At 39.7% G+C, this 22,769-nt stretch overlaps 1 protein-coding gene and 1 long non-coding RNA gene across 2 annotated transcripts; both read left to right on the top strand.

Moving 5' to 3' along the window:
* Positions 1 to 1,252: 1,252 nt before the first annotated feature.
* LOC136876473 (uncharacterized) lies at positions 1,253 to 22,438 on the top strand. The gene is made up of 3 exons (XM_068228450.1): positions 1,253 to 1,267; positions 1,349 to 1,538; positions 22,110 to 22,438. Exons 2-3 carry the CDS (start codon positions 1,351 to 1,353, stop codon positions 22,303 to 22,305), a joined length of 384 nt encoding a protein of 127 aa, XP_068084551.1. The 5' UTR covers positions 1,253 to 1,267; positions 1,349 to 1,350; the 3' UTR covers positions 22,306 to 22,438.
* LOC137501327 (uncharacterized) lies at positions 1,568 to 18,210 on the top strand. The gene is made up of 2 exons (XR_011018474.1): positions 1,568 to 1,821; positions 18,079 to 18,210. It is a non-coding gene; the product is annotated as an uncharacterized lncRNA (long non-coding RNA).
* Positions 22,439 to 22,769: the final 331 nt, after the last annotated feature.

The raw sequence follows: 22,769 nt of genomic DNA, 5'->3' as shown, positions 1-22,769 counted from the left end.
ACGATGTGTGTTCTTCGTATGAACTATTACGATGTAACTTTGCTAAGATTGGCATTGCTGATATATATGAAGCATCCCTAAATTTTCCGAAATCGTATTATCAAGTACAACTTTCAAATCCGCTGCAATAACGCGAGCTCAATTCACCGATGGGAATACAACTCTCTGTATTGATTGTGCGATGCGGGATGATTCGATACGCTAATTACCCGTAGACATACGTGTAGAATTCGAAGCGGATGCTAACATGCCTGAACACACTTCGTTGTATTGTATACTTCTTCATGACAGAATAGTTAAGTACAGACCGCTAAGCCAAGAAGTAGTCATGGAGCGTTATAAAGGCAAGTTATTATAAATTTATTGATTTGATCATGTGCTGTTTGAAGCATACTTTGTACGACTGCTTACTACTTATGTAACTATGTCCTTGTGTACACCTAACCGAGGTAATGCGCACATGTCTTGCGAGGTAGACAAACGATATCTTCCAGACGACAAGTGTGCAAAATAAGGTCACGCAAACAGAAATTGCAAAGCTGACAAAAGTGAACATCTGGACAACAAGTGTGCAGGCAAGGGAATGCAAACACAGGTGGTTAGGTTTTGTGTAAGTTATTGTTCTCTACGTATAAAAGCAGGAGGCTTTCACAGTCTGATTTACTTTGTCTCTATGCTTCGAACTTCGCTTTGCCTACATGGTTCGCGTAACCTCTTTGTTTTTTTTTTCACCTCTCGGTAAGTAAACCGTATTTCTAATATGAGTAAATTTATTGTAAGTAATGGCACTATGTTTAAAGAGTATTGACTAATGTATGAAACTAATCGTAGCAATATGGACTATCCTCTCGAATTTAAAAACCCAAGTGTTACATTAGACTTATTTTATTATAGTGTTGACATCTTATCATTAATTTATTATTCTATTACGCCGCCGTTTACTAGCCACAGCTGCTTCCGCTGCGTTAAGACATTTTTAACTCGATAGCCTCTACGTAATGAGACTTTTGTCCACACGTATACTTTCACCATGGGCAGAGTATTTGATGAAATTAGTTTCGATGATTGTTGGTGTTCAGTCTGCGAGAAACCATTGTTTCGTGTTAGTTCTCCTTCACGTGTTTATTCGAGGTTTTATATGTTCACAGCTGAATGGGACTCTTCTAGACAGGGTCGTCGCCTTAATAACATCTACGAACCAGCCTTCGCCTACGAGAATGGTAGTGCGTCCTCGCCGGCATTAACACTTTGTTACATAGTTACATACGTAAGTGCCTTTCGTGACCTATGTCATACGTCTACTGCCGTACTTTTATTCCTTTTACCGAGTATACTTTTTTCTTTGCAGACATGGACCTTGAATTATGGGGAAAATTGGATTACCTTCAAGAAGCTTCCAGTTTGCAAATTGTAAACTTGACCATTTTTCCCCCAGGAACGGAGTTCCTCGTCCAGTGGTACAGACTTCAAACCTTCGGAGGAGCAACACGACTTTTTGCTGACTTTAGCAAAACAGCATCAGCTCCCGAGCAGCCGCAGTAAGTGTGGAAGTGTAATAATAATAATAATAATGTTATTTGTTTTACGTCCCACTAACTACTTTTTAAGGTCTTCGGAGACGCCGAGGTGCCGGAATTTAGTCCCGCAGGAGTTCTTTTACGTGCCAGTAAATCTACCGACACGGGGCTGTCGTATTTGAGCACCTTCAAATACCACCGGACTGAGCCAGGATCGAACCTGCCAAGTTGGGGTTAGAAGGCCAGCGCCTTAACCGTCTGAGCCACTCAGCCCGGCGTGTGGAAGTGTCTTCTATTCCCGCAGGTATATTCTTCCTTAACGCAAGATGCAGTCAAACAACTAAATCGTGCTTTACCAACGATTATCTATGGGGGCTTAGTTCGAGGCGTGCATAGTGTTGTGTTTGAGGAACGCTTTACTGGTTAAGTCACTCATAGTAATACATTTAAGACACGCTTTAGCTGTTACTTAACCGACTAGTAAGGAAGTTCAAATGCGGTACAAATGCGTCGTCTGTATTAGCAATCAATGTATGCAATATGTCACAGCATGCATAGGAGATGTTAATATAGACGAAGATATTAACGAAGAACTGAACAGTGACTGTTCGGCAACGATTATCGGAAACAGAAACTCTATCTATTTATACACATCCTTATCCTCACCTGTGCTCGAATCTGAGCGCAGGCAAAGTGTCGATGAGTGTGCGTCGCGTAGAAGAAATTAAAGCATTGTTCCCTATAGATTTTCACTATTTACTAGTTTCTTTCTACAATAGTACTACGCAACGCTTTGAATCAACCTTAACTATTTTAGAGGTGTTATTTCACTAATTAGTCTCGTTCATCAATACTTATGTGTACGGCTGCAAGATCAGTGTGACGTGGAACATATTTTATGCAGGTTAACACGTTTAAAAACTCTGTGTTTTGCAATAAAATCTATCCTTACTAACAGCAATGTAGTGTAAACGCTGTATGTAGCGCCTGTAACCGCTGTTTAAATAAAGCGAGAGAATTCGAGCAAAGCGCGCTGCTAGCAGTTCAGTTACCAAGTGATCGAGTACATTTTTCTAGCCTCTACATTACAACGTCTCAAAGCATGGTTTATTAACCACATGCCTGCTGAGGTGTTGTATGTATGCCTCAAATGAGATTATGCTTTTCATGAGCCTAGCGTCATTGAAAGCTTAGATGAACTCTACGTGTATTGGCATACCTTACCTCGTACGCTACCTCCTCATTTTATACTATGCGCGCAACTTTCAGGATGTTCGTATTTACTACTAAACTCTAGCTTTCAACAACGTATCAGTAATAGTGTTATACAGAACATTCACCACAAAGATCCTCGTATGTTTCTTGAAAAATGTTACCTCCTGTTACCTGGAACCATACTGTACATGCTCTGCAGAGCCGCGCACTAAATATAAATACCTTACATTTGTTGCTAAGTAGCGGTGAAATAGGAAGGTTTCACTTTACTACGCGAAATGCAATTATTTCATTGTCTACTACACTTTGCGACTGGTACAGGGACTTTGTTGTTCAGCCTCTACTTTTAAAGCTCGATCAATTTCAGGAACGGGATTCAGGATGGGCCCCACATAAAATTCAGTGTTTTCATGTTAACATTAATACATATGCAGGCTTTCATATAGGCCATCAACTTCCAATACCGAAGGTTATTCCTAGCCACAAAGTAATAGTTAATGTTCGAGCTAATGATAATGCCTGTTTCCTGTATCCAGTTACTGCGCATACTGAGAGACCTACGTCTTATCCGCACTACACTCGCGATTCAACCTTAAATAACATTGCTCTGCCCATAGATTTGAAGGATACACCTCTGTTTGAAAAGCAAAACAAGCTATATATTAATGTGTATGGCGCTCAATGTCTTAATGGTCATTGGTTAGAATCTGGAGCAGCCGAACGAAACACCTCATTTACGTTAGTGCCAATTTTTATTACGCAACACCATTACCATACTCGACACATTAATCTCATTCTAACCGGGCGAGTTGGCCGTGCGGTTATGAGTGCGCAGCTGTGAGCTTCCATCCGGGCGGTAGTGGGTTCGAATCCCATTGTCGGCAGCCCTGAAGATGGTTTTCCGTGGTTTCCCATTTTCGCACCAGGCAAATGCTGGGGGTGTACCTTAATTAGGACCACGGCCGCTTCCTTCCCATTCCTAGGCCTTTCCTATACCATCGTCGCCATAACACCTATCTGTGTCGGTGCGACGTAAAGCAAATAGCAAAAAATCTCCTTTTAATATACAAGCCTCGAGACAGTACACGGTCAAGGTACCACTTTGCATGGATCATGGGATGTCCCTTAAGTAAACTTAAACATCAAACTTATGGTTGTGAACGTTGTTTAGCCTGTTTTAAACGCGCAAGTAAGTTGCGTAAGCATTTAGAAGTTTGTGCTGAGTTTCCTGCTCAATCATTAATTATGCCAGATGAAGAGGACACGTTTCTTTAATTTAATCATATAAAAAACAAAGAAGCGTGCTATTCGTTGTCTACGCAGATATTGAGAGTACGCTGCAGCCTATACACACTTGTCAACCTAAAGATTTAGGTAGAAACTCCTTTTTAGAACCGATAAGTAAGCATCAGCCACATAGCATTTGCTACTACGTGCACTGCCCGTTTAAGAGAGAGTATTGCAGATTTGCGCTTCGCCACTCTTCTGATTGCATTTCGTGGTTTGTAGAGTAAATGTGCAAGCTTGTTAAAACTATCGCAGACTACTACGCTAATCCGATCCCACTAGAGCCTCTTACAGATGAGGAAACTCTAGCATTCGAAACGACCACTGTGTGTTATATGTGCGAAAAGCTATTTATCGAAACGGATTGTAAAGTTAAGGATCATAACCATCTTACGGGCTGCACATAACACTTGTGATATGCGTCACAAACGTCTGTGATTCGTTGCCGTCCTATTTCATAATTTGTCGGGTTACGACAGTTATTTCATTATTACAGCATTATGCGAACGACACGTTGTTGTCGATAATGTACCACACATTGAAAATCCTGGCATCACATGTTTGAGAAAGGATCTACACCCAATTGGACGACCGAACTATTTACTATAAAAAAAAAAGTGAACCATGCTTAACCAGTAACTTACCTGTTCGCAGACGTTCAAGGCAACAATATTGCTAGTAGTTTTCAGAAAACCAAGTATCCGAACACGTACTTAGTAGGAAAGATACTTAAACGTAAAAGGGATCAGGTGTTGGTAAAGTTGTTAGGATTCTCCGCTGTGTATGATGCATGGATTGAACGTTAGAATATTACTATATAATAGTTGTCTCTAGCGAAATAAGAACAGAACTTCTCTTTGAGTTTGTTTATTATTAACACACACAACTAATATTGGTGAAAAGACATTTGTTTAGTAGCACTTTAGTAAAGAATAAAAAATAAGAACTTTTCGTTATCCGAAGTCGATGTTTGAGACGGCGAGCGAGATGAAGACGATGACATTCGTATTGCATTACTACGGCTAATGTCGCTGATCGATGGTTGTTGTTGTTGTTGTTTTTTGTTGTTGTTGTTGTTGTTGTTGGTGGTGGTGGTGGTGTATACGCTCGAGGCGTAACTTTGAGTCTACGAGCGGCGGAATTATCGGCGATGGTGGCGGTGACGGGTTCCTCGACAGCTCCTCCCGCCGCGTCAGACGCCCCGACAGGTTGTCCTGTGACGATGGCGGTCGTGATGAACTTGCCTGTGTTAATACTCTATGCAGCGTCAGGAGGACGTGCCGGGGTAGCGATTCGATGACATAGACTCCAAAATGACGCTCATTGCAATCTAAGACGAGATGCGCTAGGTCAAGTAAGTCGTAATACCTTTCTTGACTTATAGACTGGAATAGCCTCTCGCTCTCAATCCTGCAGGCGGGGATGATGTACGGTAGTCGTTCTAAGCTAAGCTCCTGCTCTGCATCAAGCAGCAGCATTAGCCACCGCAGGTTGGCTAACAGCTCCCGAGTTGCATCTTGATCGATAGCGACTTCCATAGGATTCAGTGCCGTGACGGTGCAAAACTAAAGTGAGAACATCGCAAGCATGTGTAGTAAGACTGACGTCATCGATTAGGGATATAGAGTAGCGAAGTGAGGGTCGCATGCGTGTCTGCGATTTTGAAGGTCAATCAATATCTGCATAGCGGTGAAGGTCTTCGTGTTTTTCCAGGTGTGACATACACATATATAATTCTTGTATTACTTCATTAAGAGTAGCAACTCGGTTGATTAATTCTTGGTTAAACTTTTATAAAGTCTCATTAGAGGCAGCATATTCTTTCATTTGACCTAGATTGACAACATCTCTTTAAAAATAAGAAGGAGCAATAGAACCTAGACGCTTGTTGCGTAGGTCAATGGTTTCAGTCCAATTGTCAGTGTTAATACATTGTTTAATAAACCGGCTAATGCTATCGTTTTTCTTCTATTTTGTTGCACTGTTGAGCAATAGGATGTAGTACAGACTGGACGTACTTTACCGTAGCAGCATCATTGTTTCCTGTAGGCTCTGCTACACCAGCTAACCGTTTATCCTTAAGATGAGCGGTATCCGCTTTTAGAGTAAGCCCGGCTTTGAATTCGGACGAAGCATCAACAAGAGCCTTACGTGCAGCGCCTATCTGGTTAGTAACATCCTTATTAGGTGCATGCGATTGTAAATATTTACGATTTACAGCATCAGCTTCATGCTCAGGCGCGAGCAAGTCACTAATCCGTTTCGAATTAACAGAAAATTCTCCTTAAAGCTAAACACGTTTTTAAAAGGGCTCGAGACGTTGGTATAATATTTTTTGCAAATTTTTCCTCTACAGCCTGACGTGTGCACGTAACGGTTATGACATAACGTTTGGTGACAGCATCCCTTTCATGTTCCGGCTCGCCAAGACTGCTAATACGTCATTCGTTAGCATGAAGGACACAGTCTTCGCTGACAGTAAATTGAGAGGCTAGACGTGTTTTAATATCACTGAGTACAGTGTGCGTGCGTTCACTTAAAACACGAACAAATTTTTAATAGACATTAGCACGGCATGTGAACTACTAACTTATCGAGCTCGATAGCTGCAGTCGCTTAACTGCAGCCAGTATCCAGTATTCGGGAGATAGTGGGTTCGAACCCCACTGTCGGCAGCCCTGAAGATGGTTTTCCGTGGTTTCCCATTTTCACACCAGGCAAATGCTGGGGTTGTACCTTAATTAAGGCCATGGTCGCTTCCTTCCCACTCCTAGCCCATTCCTGTCCCATCGTCGCCATAAGACCTACTGTGTCGGTGCGACGTAAAGCCAATAGCAAAAAAAAAAAAAAAATTAAACAATAGAACTACTAACTTTGTCTAAATGATGGGACACAACGTTCTTCAATTTGTCTGCATGCTCTTCGAATCCTTTTAAAGTTAGTGCGCATTCTTCTTTGTTTAGCGCATAGGTTTCTAAATATTTTTTAGACACAGCATCATTGACTTCGAAAGGTTCTGCGAGCTCTGTAATTCTAGTGTTTTTAACACGAAGTATATCATCTTCAACATCAAGCACACCGTGGAGGAATAATAACATCGGTATGTTCCTTTAAGAAGTCTATAGCATCTTGCAGAGGCTTGAGCGAAGACTGTAAGTGATTTTTTTCTAAATTAACGAAGCTTTCCTTACTAGCAGCAAACTATTCTAAATCTGTTTCCGTTGCTACATCGGTGTTTTGAACTGGATCGGCAAGGTAGGTAAGTCTAGAGTTTTTACAATGTCATCTATATCAAACGCATCGTACAGAGCTGTTAGCGCAGGCGTAATAGGTGCGATAGTGTGTATATAATCGGAGACATAGTGCCCTGCAGCAGGACGAGAGATGATTTGAATTGTTTTTCCTTGAAATTTTCTTTGCTAGCGGCAAACGATTCTAAGTAGGTTTTACTTACTGCGTCCTCGCCTTCTTCAGGCGTTGCAAGACGCATTATTTTATGGTGTTTTACATCAATGTTGGAGTCGGCAAGGCCTAAAAGCTTCGTAAACTGGTTATAAAATATAGTGATAAGTTGAGGTATCGTAGTGACACCGTGATGTCGTCTACTTGCTGTCGAATCCGTCCTCTTTTTCTTCCCTTTCGTCTAGCGTTTTGATGGTTTCCGCTACGGCGTCTATAACGTACTGTTTCGTAACGTTCTCTGAAGGTAAAGTAGCGGACGGGATGTGTACGTGTGTAAACAGCCAGAACATGCTGTTGACGTACCGATTCCTAGCGATATCATTTTCGTTGATAGGTGTAGTTATAATAAACACAGAATCAATGCTAATAACTATTCTCTTACACTGATGAGCGAACAATGACGCTGCTTCTTCTAGGAGCTCGTTTTATAATCTGCCGTGTCGTTATGTTTACTTATGACGTCATAACGATGTATTCGTCGAGACGTTTCCTGTAATGCCCACGATTCGTAGAACTGTCTTTGTCAATAACAATGTAACTATATGAACTGTCGTCAAAAAAATAAGCAAACAGGTTTTAAAATCGTTCGAAAGACTGTCTGAAGTGACGTGGTCATCGTAAGTTAAGATTATCTTGCTTAAACACAATAATAAAATTCGCACTATCGCGAACATGATCTTTTTGGTAGGTGGGCGAACGTTTGACATAGATAAATAACATAGACACCATAGTGACGACCTAAGCTAAAGTAAATTTTAGTAATAGGACCGCTATGACTTATGTCATCGAAAATAAAAATTGAGTTCTGATCAGCTTTCTTGGGAGGCACTACGGTCTTTTGTTCAGAAAAGGAGGCTTGTTTGATACCCGAAATGGAGGAAAGAACCTTTCGAAGAACATGTAGGCTGCTTGATAAAGCGTCCTTGAGTACACGAGTTAAGTTTTAGCGGTTTATACTTCGAACGCAGAACCTTTACATTGTGTTAATATTAAACCACTAAGGTCTCGAATTCGTTACCGCTTGCTGTAGGCTACTCTTTCAGAAATAACTAGACTTGTTGGTAGCAGGTTTAAAATAATTTAAACAGTTGCTGATAATCTACCCTCAATGCTCATGTTAATGCAGAGTTCGATTCTTAGTGACGGACTAGCCGAGTCCTATCTGACAGCGTGTTGATGATTAAGTGAAGCTAATGAGCCTGGGACACAGGATCTTTTATAATGAAATAGCGAGCAAAGTTCAGGGCGTACCCCGAGATTACAATACACTCAGTTGCTCGTGACTAACAGCGAGTCATCAACAAGAATCTTCTGCTCATGTGTGTGTCACTGGATTTACTTTGGATGACCAACCCAGTGGAAAATACAATTGTGACATTACTTCATGAATCAGCCTATGACTATTATACAGTAATGAAATACATGGTAATATTTCCTTCAAAACTTATAATTATGAATATTACTTGCTGTACCTGAGATACTAGGTACATTACCTGGGGTTTCAGGTGTCATGCCAGTATGGTCATGTAACTCACGTACAAAGCTTGACTTTTAAGACCATAATTTTGGTTGGTAGCGTTAAGAGTATACTTGTTTTTCCACTGTTACTCGTGCCAGCGATAATACACCTTACGTTATATGGCAAGAAGGTACCATGACGTGGTAGGGTAGGCACATTTTCTTTCGGAAGAATATCGGTTACGGGCAGCGTCGTAGCTTCTTTCAGTTTTATTTTACGCTGATGTGAGAAAGTGTAGACATACATGACCACAAATAACACTATTATACGACTGAAATGGCACACTTTTTAAAATAACGCACAAGTTCTTGAGGAGGTCGCAAGTCGCCAAACGAATCAAAATATTGCAGTAACTGCGCACTCTTCTAATAAGCGACCCAGTGTGAACCTTCGCGAGACACTGCCTGTAAATTTACGAAAGCTCGTTCCTCCTTCCACGGACATTTAGGCAGGGAATTACGCAGTATGGAATACGCCACCGTTTTGGATAAAACAGCAGGTCACGTTTCGTTATTGTTCGCCGTGGTAATCTTACTTTCGGCATGGTTTTAAGTACAAATCCTAATTCTTTTCTGCAAGGTTAGCTAAATATAAACCTTTACCACTTCGAAGCGTAATAGTTTCCATCGTCTGATTATTCCCTTTCGCCTCTTGTAATTTTTTCTTAGCTGCCGATGCACGGTTTAAGGAGCTCGCAAAACTGACTGCTCCTCCAGCAAAGCTTCCTAGAGCTGATAACCCGGCGAAAATAGGAATCAATGGTAGAAACCCGGCGACTTTCGTTGGTACTGGTATAACACGAGTTGGAAGAACACTTTGAACGCCTTTATCCGCTTATCTCCTTTTTTCCCCATCAGCGTCTAAGCGTCAGCGTCTAAGTAAGCAATTCCATGTTCTTGCAGGCTTCGTCTAGGGGCTTGATAACGATATCACCACATCGTAATCGCTTTTGCAGTCGCATCCCTGGTCCGCTAAAGTTATATCTAGGCAGACGCATTTCAAATGGTAGGTTGTCAATAACTTTGTTTAAAAGCTTGCCTACTAACCCATGACCATGGTGACGTCTACTTCTCTCACTCTTTTCTTATTCCTGACTTTGTGCTCGTTAGCACTGTCGTTGCGTCTGTACACACGCATAGTTGTTAAGTAAACGTCTAATACCTCTGTTTTTTCCTTCATATATCCTTGCTAACAGCAGCAACACACAGTGTAGTGCGTGCAGCCAGTATGGCTAGTACTGCTTACACATATACTCTAAGCGGTCCGAGACCTGAGCTGAATATATAACTTATATAACTCTCAACAGTTACATTTCGACAGCGCTCGCTATGAAGTAGCTTTAAAAAGTTTGTACACATCAAACAGTATACCGAATATTACATCAGAAAATAACACGTTAGTGTTACGCGACTTGAGACGCGATGTTAATTGGTATTCAAACACGTACGATTAATTTCTTTCCATCCGTACCGTACGGATACAAAGTTCATGAACACCCTTTACAATTAGTATATTATGCTATTGACGCACGTACTATAAACACCATTACAGTTCGTCTCGTTGACCAGAATGGACGTCCTGTAGAATTCAGCACGAAGAACTGTTTGTAAGTTTTCACATTCGACCACGCCAGTAGTGTATTATCGTGCGCAGTACATCCCTGTGGTCGAAAGAAACCAACACTGGTAAAAAAAACCGGCTAGTAATCGATGTCTAAAGAAAGCAAACAAGCGTATTCTGTAATCGTTAGGATACGCGTTGAAAATACCAGACTGTCAGCTCCTTAGTATATATGATTTTCCAACTACTATTGCAGTATGATGTTTTTTCGAGGGTGTTACATGTTAAAGAGATGCCTACCTACGATACGGCTATTAAACAAAAGATCATGTTTATTACCTATACGTCGGTACAACTCTCGGCTATGACAATCAAGTGCTTAGTCCAGTGCAATCTCAGATCCAACATTTAATAACTAGTCTATGGACGCTACACATTAAAGGTGTCTTAGGGGAGGAAACGACTCGAGCCAGGAGATCGGCAACTTTAGAAGGGAATTTCGCTCCTTTTCTATTCTCGGAGGTTAATTATGAACTAAATAGCATTGAAATTTGTCGATCGCGGCTGCTCGGACGTACGAGCACCATAAGAACACTCAACACTTTTCAAAATGAAAACGCTATCTACCTATAGAATGCAGGCTGGAATGTCGTCATAGATGAAACAATGGGAGAATTTCATCTAGTGGTACCATTATTGCATTTCCTAGGTTTAGCAGAAGACTTTAAAAGCATGGTAGTTAATTGTACATACGAGCTCGTGTTAATTTGCAGCAGTAATGATGCTAGCGCTCTAACTCTTCCTGTGCAGACGACAACTCAATAATTATTATCGATAATATTTACTGCAAAATGGCCAGTGTTTCTCTGTCTGATGAAGAGCTTGTACATATATTACAAACTTTCCGCTTGTGGGAAACATATGGACTTCCTTCTATTCCTACGGGTGCAACGAAACATACCTGGAAAATCAAGTCAAGACACGCTTTGTGTTATTAGCATTTCAAACAGATAAAACTAAGATAACGGCACACAGTGAGAACATTGACCATTGTGCGCTAAGTTAAACATGCAGTAGGCTATTGTAATAGTGTGTAGCACTAGTTGGTTTTTATGTACAGCACTAACATATTTTGTACAAAGACGCTTGTTTTTTAGTGTCTATTCCATGTTTAACTTCATTAAATACACTATATATATATAAGCATACACAATGTAAGGGTCATGGTTTTTTTTAAATAACAAGTTAGTGCAATTACTTTCCCATTTGGTATATCATTAACGACCAAGACAACATTTGTGCAACAAATTTATTATTATTACTTGTTTAACATTTGTGGTGTCGGGATTTGTTGTTTTATTGCATGTAAACAGTGCTTGTATATTACTACTGTAATGCAAATAATTTTCTTATTAACACCTTTGTTATTGACATTTATTCTTTATTAAATTAACCCCTGTACGTTATATTACTTATCTAACCCTATTTCGGCAAACAACCACCACAGTCCTGTTCAATATCAATCAATCAATGAATACTGATCTGCATTTGGGGCAGTCGCCCAGGTGGCAGATTCCCTATCTGTTGCTTTCCTAGCCTTTTCCTAAATGATTTCAAAGAAGTTGGATATTTATTGAACGTCTCCCTTGGTAAGCTATTCCAATCCCCAACTCCCCTTCCTATAAATTAATATTTGCCCCAGTTTGTCCTCTTGAATTCCAACTTTATCTTCTTATTGTGATCTTTCCTACTTTTATAAGCGCCACTCAAACTTATTTCGTCTACTAATGTCATTCAACGCCATCTCTCCGCTGACAGCTCGGAACATACCACTTAGTCGAGCAGCTCTTCTTCTTTCCAATTCTTCCCAACCCAAACTTTGCAACATTTTTGTAACGCTACTCTTTTGCCGGAAATCACCCAGAACAAATCGAGCTGCTTTTCTTTGGATTTTTTCCAGTTCTTGAATCAGGTAATCCTGGTGAGGGTCCCATACACTGGAACCATACTCTAGTTGGGGTCTTACCAGAGACTTATATGCCCTCTCCTTTACATCCTTACTACAACCCCTAAACACCCTCATAACCATGTGCAGAGATCTGTACCCTTTATTTACAATCCCATTTACGTGATTACCCCAATGAAGATCTTTCCTTATATTAACACCCAGATACCTACAATGATCCCCAAAAGGAACTTTCACCCCATCAACGCAGTAATTAAAACTGAGAGGACTTTTCCTATTTGTGAAACTCACAACCTGATTTTTAACCCCGTTTATCAACATACCATTGCCTGCTGTCCATCTCACAACATTTTCGAGGTCACGTTGCAGTTGCTCACAATCTTGTAACTTATTTATCACTCTATAGAGAATAACATCATCCGCAAAAAGCCTTACCTCCGATTCCACTCCTTTACATATATCATTTATATATATAAGAAAACATAAGGGTCCGATAATACTGCCTTGAGGAATTCCCCTCTTAATTATTACAGGGTCAGATAAAGCTTCATCTACTCTAATTCTCTGAGATCTATTTTCTAGAAATATAGCAACCCATTCAGTCACTCTTTTGTCTAGTCCAGTTGCACTCATTTTTGCCAGTAGTCTCCCATGATCCACCCTATCAAATGCTTTAGACAGGTCAATCGCGATACAGTCCATTTGACCTCCAGAATCCAAGATATCTGCTATATCTTGCTGGAATCCTACAAATTGAGCTTCAGTGGAATAACCTTTCCTAAAACCGAACTGCCTTCTACAGAACCAGTTATTCATTTCACAAACATGTCTAATATAATCAGAAAGAATGCCTTCCCAAAGCTTACATACAATGCATGTCAAACTTACTGGCCAAAATACCTCCATCCTTAACTCACTCAGCATCTCCTCCTACTCATAATAACCAAAATTTAAACAAAAGAAAAATAATATAAGGAAACGCGCTCCGAAGTGCTCTCATGCGCAAGCAAGTTTATGTAGGCAAGAGCAGCTACTCCGACATGCAGCCATTCAAAAAACTATGTACATTTTTCTCCTTCTAAATCCTATCCTTCCATATATATACATATATATAAAATAAAAATAAAAATATCGTCGTTGCCGGGACAAAACCTCCTATGTGTTAATATTTTTGGAGATGTACTGACCCGCAACACATAGATTATGAAGGGCGATAATGTCTTGATCATTACACCTTACATGACATAACCTTACCGGTCAAAGTTCTAAGCTAAAATATTTCACATAGGAGGTTTTGTCCCGGCAGCGACGAGATATAAAAATAAAAGCCATACGGAAATAACATTTAAAATTACAACCAAAGACTTACACGCCACGAGTACGCACGAACGCCCCTACGCGGCAGCACTCTTGCACTCAAGCACGTAGTACCAACATTCGCTCACACGCAACAGCACCGTCGCACAAAAGCATGTAGTACCAACATTCGCTCACACGCAGCAGCACCATCGCACAAAAGCATGTAGTACAAATATTCGCTCACACGCAGCAGCACCGTCGCACTCAAGGTATATTTTTCACACGAAAATGAATTTAAAAAAAAAGGGAAATATTAAGCTACGAAGTTGGCAACACGGGAAATGTTTTCAGCAGTTGGCAACACTGCGCGGCGTAGCCAACTTCGGCTGCCATTTTCATTAGAACCCGCGCAGGTTTAGAGCCCAGTTTTATAGCGTGCTGTCTTTCTATCCAATATTTTCCTTAACACTGGTCATACCTTGCATCCACACATGGATATGCAGTCCTTCAGAACAATTTTCATTGTGTTCATTTTCCTATGCACTTTTATGAAGGAAAATTTATTCTTTAGTACCATATGGTGAGAATGTATATTTTCATGAAGTATTTACCCACTCTTACAGTATAATGCATTACAGGTTCATTAGCACAGGGAAATGAGCACAATGACCATTGTTCTGATGGACTGCATATCCATGTGTGGCTGGGAGGGGTGACCAATCTAAAGGAGGGTAATGGTTAGAAAGACCATTGTGAGATACGAGGTACTGCTCGCACAGCGACGATATACCTTAGTAACAAAATGCCATAACTTATAGTTTTCAACATTTTATTTGCAAGACACTGAATGAAATAAGCGCCTCCGCGATCCTGTATTTCCAGCTGGCACTTATTTTCCTTCCTATTATTCCTCTGGGCGTTATAAAATCAGCATCATTATCCATGTTCATTTTAAATGTTCAATTGGCATTTATTGGCGATGATATCGCAAGGGTCTAATTTCTGACTCTTGGTATCAAGAAGGCGGTGTTTATTCTAACAATATCAACACGCAATTTTTACTGGTTTGTAAAGACGAAACTGTACTTCGATTAATTAGTTCCTTATAAACAATATTTGTTAACAGTTTTTAAATTTGTTTTTAAAGGTTTCGTCAGACTCTATGGCTGAATGATCAGCAGATACACGCTATAGTGATTATATACCTGTGTATAGAGTAAGAGCATCTGGCCGTAAAACAGGGCCAAATCCACATTTGTGACACAGTTCGCACCCCCGAACTCAGAGAACTGGGCAAAGCGGAAAAAGAAGAAGAAAGTTGAAGGTTTTCACATTGTATTACGTAAGTACTGGTACTTAATATTTTCCGTGAAATTCGCAACGTGTGAAAATCCTGACTCCCTGAAGAAAAATGCACGTTGTATAACGACTGTCCTTGAGACTTAATAATGACAATAACGAAACGGGGAATACGTGTAACTTTCGTCATTTTCATGCGAAGAAACAATGTGAGATGCTGTAATGTGCAATTTTCTGAATTATTGAAATCTGGGATGGAGAGATCCATCACCAAATATTATTGTGATCTTGAGGATCCGGGGCCACCAACACAAAAGCTTTCAGTTCGTAGGCCTCACTAAATTTGAATTTATTTTTATCGGAACAGAGGACAAAGTGGAAAGGAACTGCCATTTATACTTTTGAGATCTATTAATTAGTAGCTGTTGAACCTGTCGCTGTCGTTCTATACAATTACAATAGCAATGCCATCTAGCGAATATGAGTGGCAACCGAAATTAGAGAGTACCTATCAGTTAACAATAGTCAGTGTAGTGTTATTGTTGAAGAGTTCTTTGGGCTTAGGGCACAGTCTAATATACACAGTCCCGAAGCTCGGCTTATTTTTTTCATCCATGCGACTGCAGCGCTCCACGTGGCCAGCAAGCTGCCGGTCTTCTGGGATGTGTAAATTGTATACGTTTTGCGAGGTAAGCGTGAGGTAATTACATTATAGATGATCGGTTTACTATTAAATTGACATGGTATGTACGAAAGGAGGTGTGTGTGTGGCGCAATAAATTGCTCAGTTACAAGAAGACACCAGAGCTATCATTCTTTAGGCTGTCTAAAGATCCTGAACATTAAAGCCTTAATTACTGTTTAAATTTTCGGATAAGAGAACAATATTCTTATTTATCATAATTTCCTGATCACTATCTGCTGATGACTATGCGCTTTCATCTATATCTATACTAATATTATAAAGAGGAAAAATTTGTTTGTTTGTAACGAATAGACTCAAAAACTACTGAACCGATTTTAAAAATGTCTTCACCTATAGAAAGCTGCATTGCCAGTTAGTAACATGGGCTGTATTGTATTTTCAAAACAATTCGAGGGGGGATCGGGGTGAGGAGATATAAAAATAATAGGCTAATATAGGCAAAATATCGAATTTGTCGTATAAGGACGAGACAAAGCACATTTCCATCCTCTTGACGCAAAGAACAAAACTCGGTAAGCCCTACGGGCCCGAAAACCATGTTTTAAGGCCGTAAAACCAACCGTTACGGAGATATTGGCACCACACTGCCCCTGCTCTAGGAATCGGATAAAAGAAATGAACTGCCGTAACCATGGCAACGTCAGTTCCAGGATTCTAGAGCAGCGAGATTATGCATGTACGTTTGGGCATAGCCAAAATTGGTACAAATAAGACTTACTACCTGGAAAAAGTATACTGTTGTGTAAGGCACTCATAGAACTCCTTTGGGCGGGGATGGAAAAGGGATGCAGTATAAAAATATTATCTTTCTATATATAAAAATGGATGTATGTGTGTGTGTACATGACACATCTCCTCCTAAACCACTGGAGCAATTTCAACCAAACTTGGTACACGTATTACCTACTATCGGGAGACGAGCACTGTGGGGGTAAGCCATCCCTAGCGCCCTTAAGGGAGGGCGTAAGGGGGGTTAGTTATACAAATAATTGGGAAAAGTGTCGAATTCATAGTTTTCGGGGTCGCTGAGTTGAAATATAATACTCGTGAATTTTTTAAAGTCCAAGTTCAGTTTCCTTTTAGGTGGGGAGCAAATGGGAGTGAGATATAGAAATAATTAAAAACAGTTTCGAATCCATTGATTTCAGGGTATCTGAGATGAATAGTAATACTCCGAATTTTTTACAGGCCCAAGTGGGGGGCGAAGTGGGTGAGATATAAAAATAATCGAAAAACTATATATAAAATATTTTCTTCTTCTGATTCTGCTTCTTACTATATATAAAAATGGATGTATGTGTGTGCGTGGGTGTGTGCGTGGCTGTGTGTGTGGGTGTGTAAGTGGCACATCTCCTCCTAAACCACTGGAGCAATTTCACCAAACTTGGTACACTTATCAATTAATATCAGGAGACAAACCGCGTGGAGGTAAGACACCCCTAACACCCTTATGGAAGGGGGCGAGGGGGGTTTAAATATAATCTAGAATTGTATCGAATCCATAGTTTTCGTGGTCGCTGAAATGAATAGTGACACTCCGAATTTTTTGAAGTTCATGTTACGCCTCCTTAGGGGTGAGGGTGAGGGGGGAGTGAGATATAAAAATAAACGAAAACAGTGTCGAATCTACAGTTTTTGGGGTCACTGAGATGAATGGTTATAATCCAGATTTTCTATCTCTTAGAGGGGGGGGGGCGAGAGGGGGACAGTCTCATTGACAGTTAAAATCCTATACATCGTATCTATAATGCGACGGGTAAACACATATTGTTACCACTTATTAATTTTTGACAGGATCAAATACTTCCCAGTCGATTTGAGCTTCCATTAAGACGAAGTTTTACTCGAAAATTAAATAATCTAAAACTTGAAATCAAACACATCTAAATAATTCTTAAACTACATTATAGATCGTAACATATCAATCTGCAAGTCAAAAAGTAATTCTATAAAAATTCATTTCACACATAGCTAACTGGTAATGAAAATCTTAAAGGGAAGTATTCAGAAACGGACAACGTCGGGTATTACAGCTAGTACCTTATAAAATCAGTCACCACAACAATGACCATCATCACCGTTTAATTCGCTACCACGACGACTGAACAATACTGGCATGTGAGTCATATTCGGCGTTGATGAACTTGTGTGAATATCTCCGTTATCTATTCTCTTGCAGTAATAATGTATTGTGAGATATGAATGTTAGTAAATTGTAGTTTAACAAATGTTTTTGTTTTATTTACAGGTTTCCGATGGAGCAAATGTATGCAGAGATATTTGGAAGTTAAAAAAGACAAACATCATCAAACATGCCTCATTTCTATTCACCAAGTAAAACGAACATAAAACATCTGGAAATAAAATGTATTTCAACAAACTTTAAGGTGTAATTTTTTTCGATGCAGCTAATATTAACGGAAGAATTTGATATATCGTCGTTGCCGGGACAAAACCTCCTATGTGATAATATTTTAGAAGATATACTAACCTGTAGCACATACGTTATGAAGAGCGAGAGTGCCTTGACAATACTCACACAATATTGCACCTTAGATGAGAGAACCTTACCGGTCAATACCTTGCCTATGTCCAGAAGAATACAGCCAAACTGACGGCGAAATATTAATGTCTTTTCCATGATAAATTGTTGTTCAAACTGTGCAAAATTCCGCTGCTGTGAACTAGAAAAAGCTGAAGAAATCTGAAATTATACCCTGATTCGCATTCCTTTTCACAGACAAGGAAATGCACAAAGACTTAATTGTGAAGAGATTCACTGCTACAATTCACAACATTCCTTGAAATGTACGACAATGTGTCAAAATGAAATAGTGAAGAGGCAATTTCAGTCATTAGCCACTATCCAGTAATTACAGTACTGCTGAATAAATCCTTCTAGTATAAACACTACCTATTACATTCGTGGAATTCTTTACCTGTCGGAATTACCCAACAGATTCACTTTTCAGTAAGTACACAGCTATAAACAATCTTGGTTGCTATACTTTCACAATCGAAAAGTTAAATCCTTTAGTGGCATTCGCAAATGGTCCTAATTACACTTTGGCTTGGATTATCGTAGTACGGGGAGGAAGGCACATCACTTGCGTCTGAAAAGGCAGTCGTACTGGATAAATTTATCTTTAACGAGAGTATCGTTAAATAGAGTTGAATTTGACATTGGATTAATGGAATTAACGCTGGGATCAGCATATTATATTGATAAATGGAGCATTGTTGTTACATCGGTCATCGTTGTATAGTGATTACAATGTAAACCAAGTCTGAGAAAGAAATCTGTGCGGGGCAAAAATTTGAAGCGTAGGCCTAAATAAAAAATTGTAATTACATTTATGTAGATATTAGCAGGACTTGTACCAAGGAGCAGAGACGCAAGTTGTAAGCAGTGTAAGATTTACTGAGACCATATCACTCCTAGTTGGTCTTCATCAATGATGTGAACTGAGTCCCTATATTTTAATGTTGTATACATTCTTTAACAGACAAAGTATGGGTCCCCAAACTAAGAAAAACGAAAAATTAAGCAATTTGCTCAATTGTGCCGAAAGTTGAAGAGCTGAAGGACAGAGAAATGTTTCAGATTGTAAGTCTTGGATACCTACATCAAAAACTAAAAAGACACATTTCGAAAATCACTTCTGGCCTAAATTTATTTCCGGAAAAACTGTTTAAAATCGCTTGTTTCTCTAGTCGTTCTCTTTGTGATTCAAATCCTAGCAAATTAACTTATTTGTTCCTTGGTTTAATACCCTGAGGTGTCATTTGATTTTGGAGAATGTCTCCACCGAATGTAGTTAAATAATAATAATAATAATAATCGTATGGCCTCAGCTACCGTGTGCAGACATTTCGATTTGACGCCATCTGGCTGTCTGCTCGTCAATTTCGACGTTCCGTTTTACTCTATGCCCACTAGATAGCAGACCGAGTAATCCGAAACTCTCTTGGGCGTCTATGGCTGAGATTTTAATGAATTTTGTCGGGTAAATGACAAATGTATCACCAGAGGTCTTTTACATGCCGACATCGTACGACATGGAGTATCGAATGGACATTTTTCCGCCCTTCAAAAATCCGACTACTTCTGCCGGGTTTGAACCCGCTATCTTGGGATCCGGAGGCCGACACTCTACCACGGATCCACAGAGGCAGCTAGTGTAGTTATAAAGGCTTAAGTAAGAAGTTATAAAGGCTTAAGTAAAACTCTGCATTGACTCACGTTACCGCTCGTAGGGGAAGGAAAAGGCAAACTGCTAATCTAATCGACAGGATAACGATGATTAAAAAATTGTAAATATTAGTAATAAATAAAGAATATATTATCATATTTTATTATATCCTATTTACCTAAAATTCGTGGCTCATATCCCTAGGATGTTCTCGACATTGAGTTGCTTGCCTGAAGAGATAGAACTGTGGATTTTTGATCTGATAATAGATGTTCTCTCTGGAAATCTAAGAGTATCAGATCCATTATTTTCAGTTCGAATGGAATGGCTTATGGATTTTAGTGGTGGGAATGTCCGAAGTCATATTTTCAGTTGATATTCTACCATGCAATACAAGCAGAGAACAGCTTGAACATGAAGCAGAATTCTGGAAAAGAGCTCTGGTCTTAAAAAATCTTACGGTGCAGATATAAAACTACTTGCTAGGCAATTTTCACGTTGTGAATAATTAAGTCTCAAAGATGTTCAACTAAATAACGGTTCGCATCATTATATTTATTTGAATCTAATCTTTTATACAGTTATAGGTTAATTATAAATCCTTGTGTTGTTTGCCAGATAATTTACGCAAACTATTCCGCGTTTAAGATGAATTCGTACAATGTTTCCTGTTTACAACTACTTCCACTTGTTGACGCTTAAATATCCTTTTTACTTTATTCAATGACCTCATTTACGATTATATTTTAATATATGATTATCCGAAAATGGCTGTTGTTATAAGTACATTGTATAAACCCCAATGTTTTTAGTACTAATCATAACTTGAGGTAAATAAGAATCTGAAATGGAAAATCTGAAAGTATTGTATAATATCTAAACGTTAAATGTCCGCCTCTGTGGTGTAGTGGTTAGTGTGATTAGCTGTCACCCCGGAGGCCCGGGTTCCATCCCCGGCTCCACCACGAATTTTGAAAAGAGGTACGAGGGCTGGAATGGGATCCACTCATTCTCGGGAGGTCAAATGAGTAGAAGTGGGTTCTATTCCTACCTCAGTCATCCTGGAAGTGGTTTTCCGTGGTTTCGCACTTCTCCTCCAGGCAAATACCGGGATCATACCTAACATAAGTCCACGGCCGCTTCATTCCCTCTTCCTTGTCTATCCCTTCCAAAACTCCCATCCCCTAACAAGGCACCTGTTCAGCATAGCAGGTGAGGCCGCCTGGGCGAGATACTGGTTATTCTCCCCAGTTGTATCCCCGACCCAATATCTCACGCTCCAGGACAGCCCTTGAGGCGGTAGAGTTGGAATCCCTCGCTGAATCCGACGGAAAAACCAACCTTGGAGCGTAAACCGATTAAGGAGAAGAAGATATAAACGTTAATAAAATGAAAAGAGAGAAAGTAACTAATATAATAAATTAGAAATATCTTGCGTTTTACAACTATTCTCCCTGTTCTAAACCTTACTGAACACCAATGCAATAATGAAATTGATTGAATTATATTCATTTATGGCAAAATAATAACATCAAAAATCACTAATAAAATAAATCAAGCACAAAGAATAATGAATAAATATATTGTAAAGCTTCTCTAATTACGAACAACACTATCCTAGCATTAGCGAAGGTCTTGGACACATGTTTCGTTTTTACTCAAGTTTTACAGTCAGAGCACTGCGAACTTTCTTATTCTTCGTGCTACATTTGACAAAGCACAGTGCTGTTGAGGTGAACTCTGCAGTCGAACATCCTACAGAACATGTGGCTTATGTTTCTTTACCTCAAATTCATTTCCAGGTGATTGTTTTGTGCAAAACGTCACTGAAATAACATCCATCACAAGAGACTAAAGAAAACTTAGCTTATAACCTCACTGTCCATATGGTGGTTGATAAAACATACCACCCACTTTTCCCAAGTGACGTACATAAACATTCTAAAGTACAAGAAAGTGATTATTACTTACTTTAGCTCTTATATCTAGTGAATTGTTCAGCAGATATAAACAGCACGAACATAGGTTTCTAGAGGCACAACTGAATAAATAACAGCAGGTGATTTGCTCCTTCATACCTTCTCAGGTCCCAGACTTCCAAGTGGAACCCACCTACCACTCAAGACCTGGACATGGTCGGTGCAGAGCCGCTCTCCATAAGTGGAATAAGCTACCTAATCCAGACTGTGACTGCGGAGCTCCTCACCACACTGTTCGTCATATCGTCAGGGAATGTAAGATTCGAGCCTATCACGGTGATGAAGATGACTTCCTGCTGCTAACTCCAGATGCTGCACGCTGGATTGAAGAATTAGATATTCAATTGTGAAGCACAAATTACTTTGTTTCTCAGCTGTAAATATATATATATATTACTGATTATGTCTGTATAAGCCATACGCTAAATAATAAATAAATAAGTAGCAGGTGATTCACCGAGGTTCACTTCCCTAAAGTAAGAACAAAGTCAGGCAGCCGATAAGAAGAATATAGCATAACGCTCACTCTGTCCAAAAGCTAAGAACTGGCAGGAAAGCGTAGAGTGGTGGTAGTAGAAATAGCCATCAGGCAGCATCCTCAGAATGAATTAAAATGTGGTATATTATATTTCATACCAGCATGCTTCAAAGAGTTAACTATTTCCTCTTAACACATGCACTTAAAGCAGCTTAAAATGCAGCATAAACGCTAAGTTTGTGAGGGAGCGCACGACTCACTAAAAATGGCGTATGGCTTTTAGTGCCGG

This window comes from Anabrus simplex, chromosome 6, assembly GCF_040414725.1.
Source record: "Anabrus simplex isolate iqAnaSimp1 chromosome 6, ASM4041472v1, whole genome shotgun sequence".
Taxonomy (NCBI): Eukaryota; Metazoa; Arthropoda; class Insecta; order Orthoptera; family Tettigoniidae; genus Anabrus; species Anabrus simplex.
The sequence above is the reverse complement of the archived record's forward strand: the minus strand, read 5'-3'. Positions and strand labels throughout refer to the sequence as shown.

Bases quoted from the DNA above. Each gene is read 5' to 3' on its own strand.
- LOC136876473 (XM_068228450.1), top strand. From the start codon at position 1,351: ATGGACCTTGAATTATGGGGAAAATTGGATTACCTTCAAGAAGCTTCC. The intron at 1,539-22,109 runs GTAAGTGTGGAA...ATACCTTCTCAG, and splicing joins TCAGCTCCCGAGCAGCCGCA to GTCCCAGACTTCCAAGTGGA.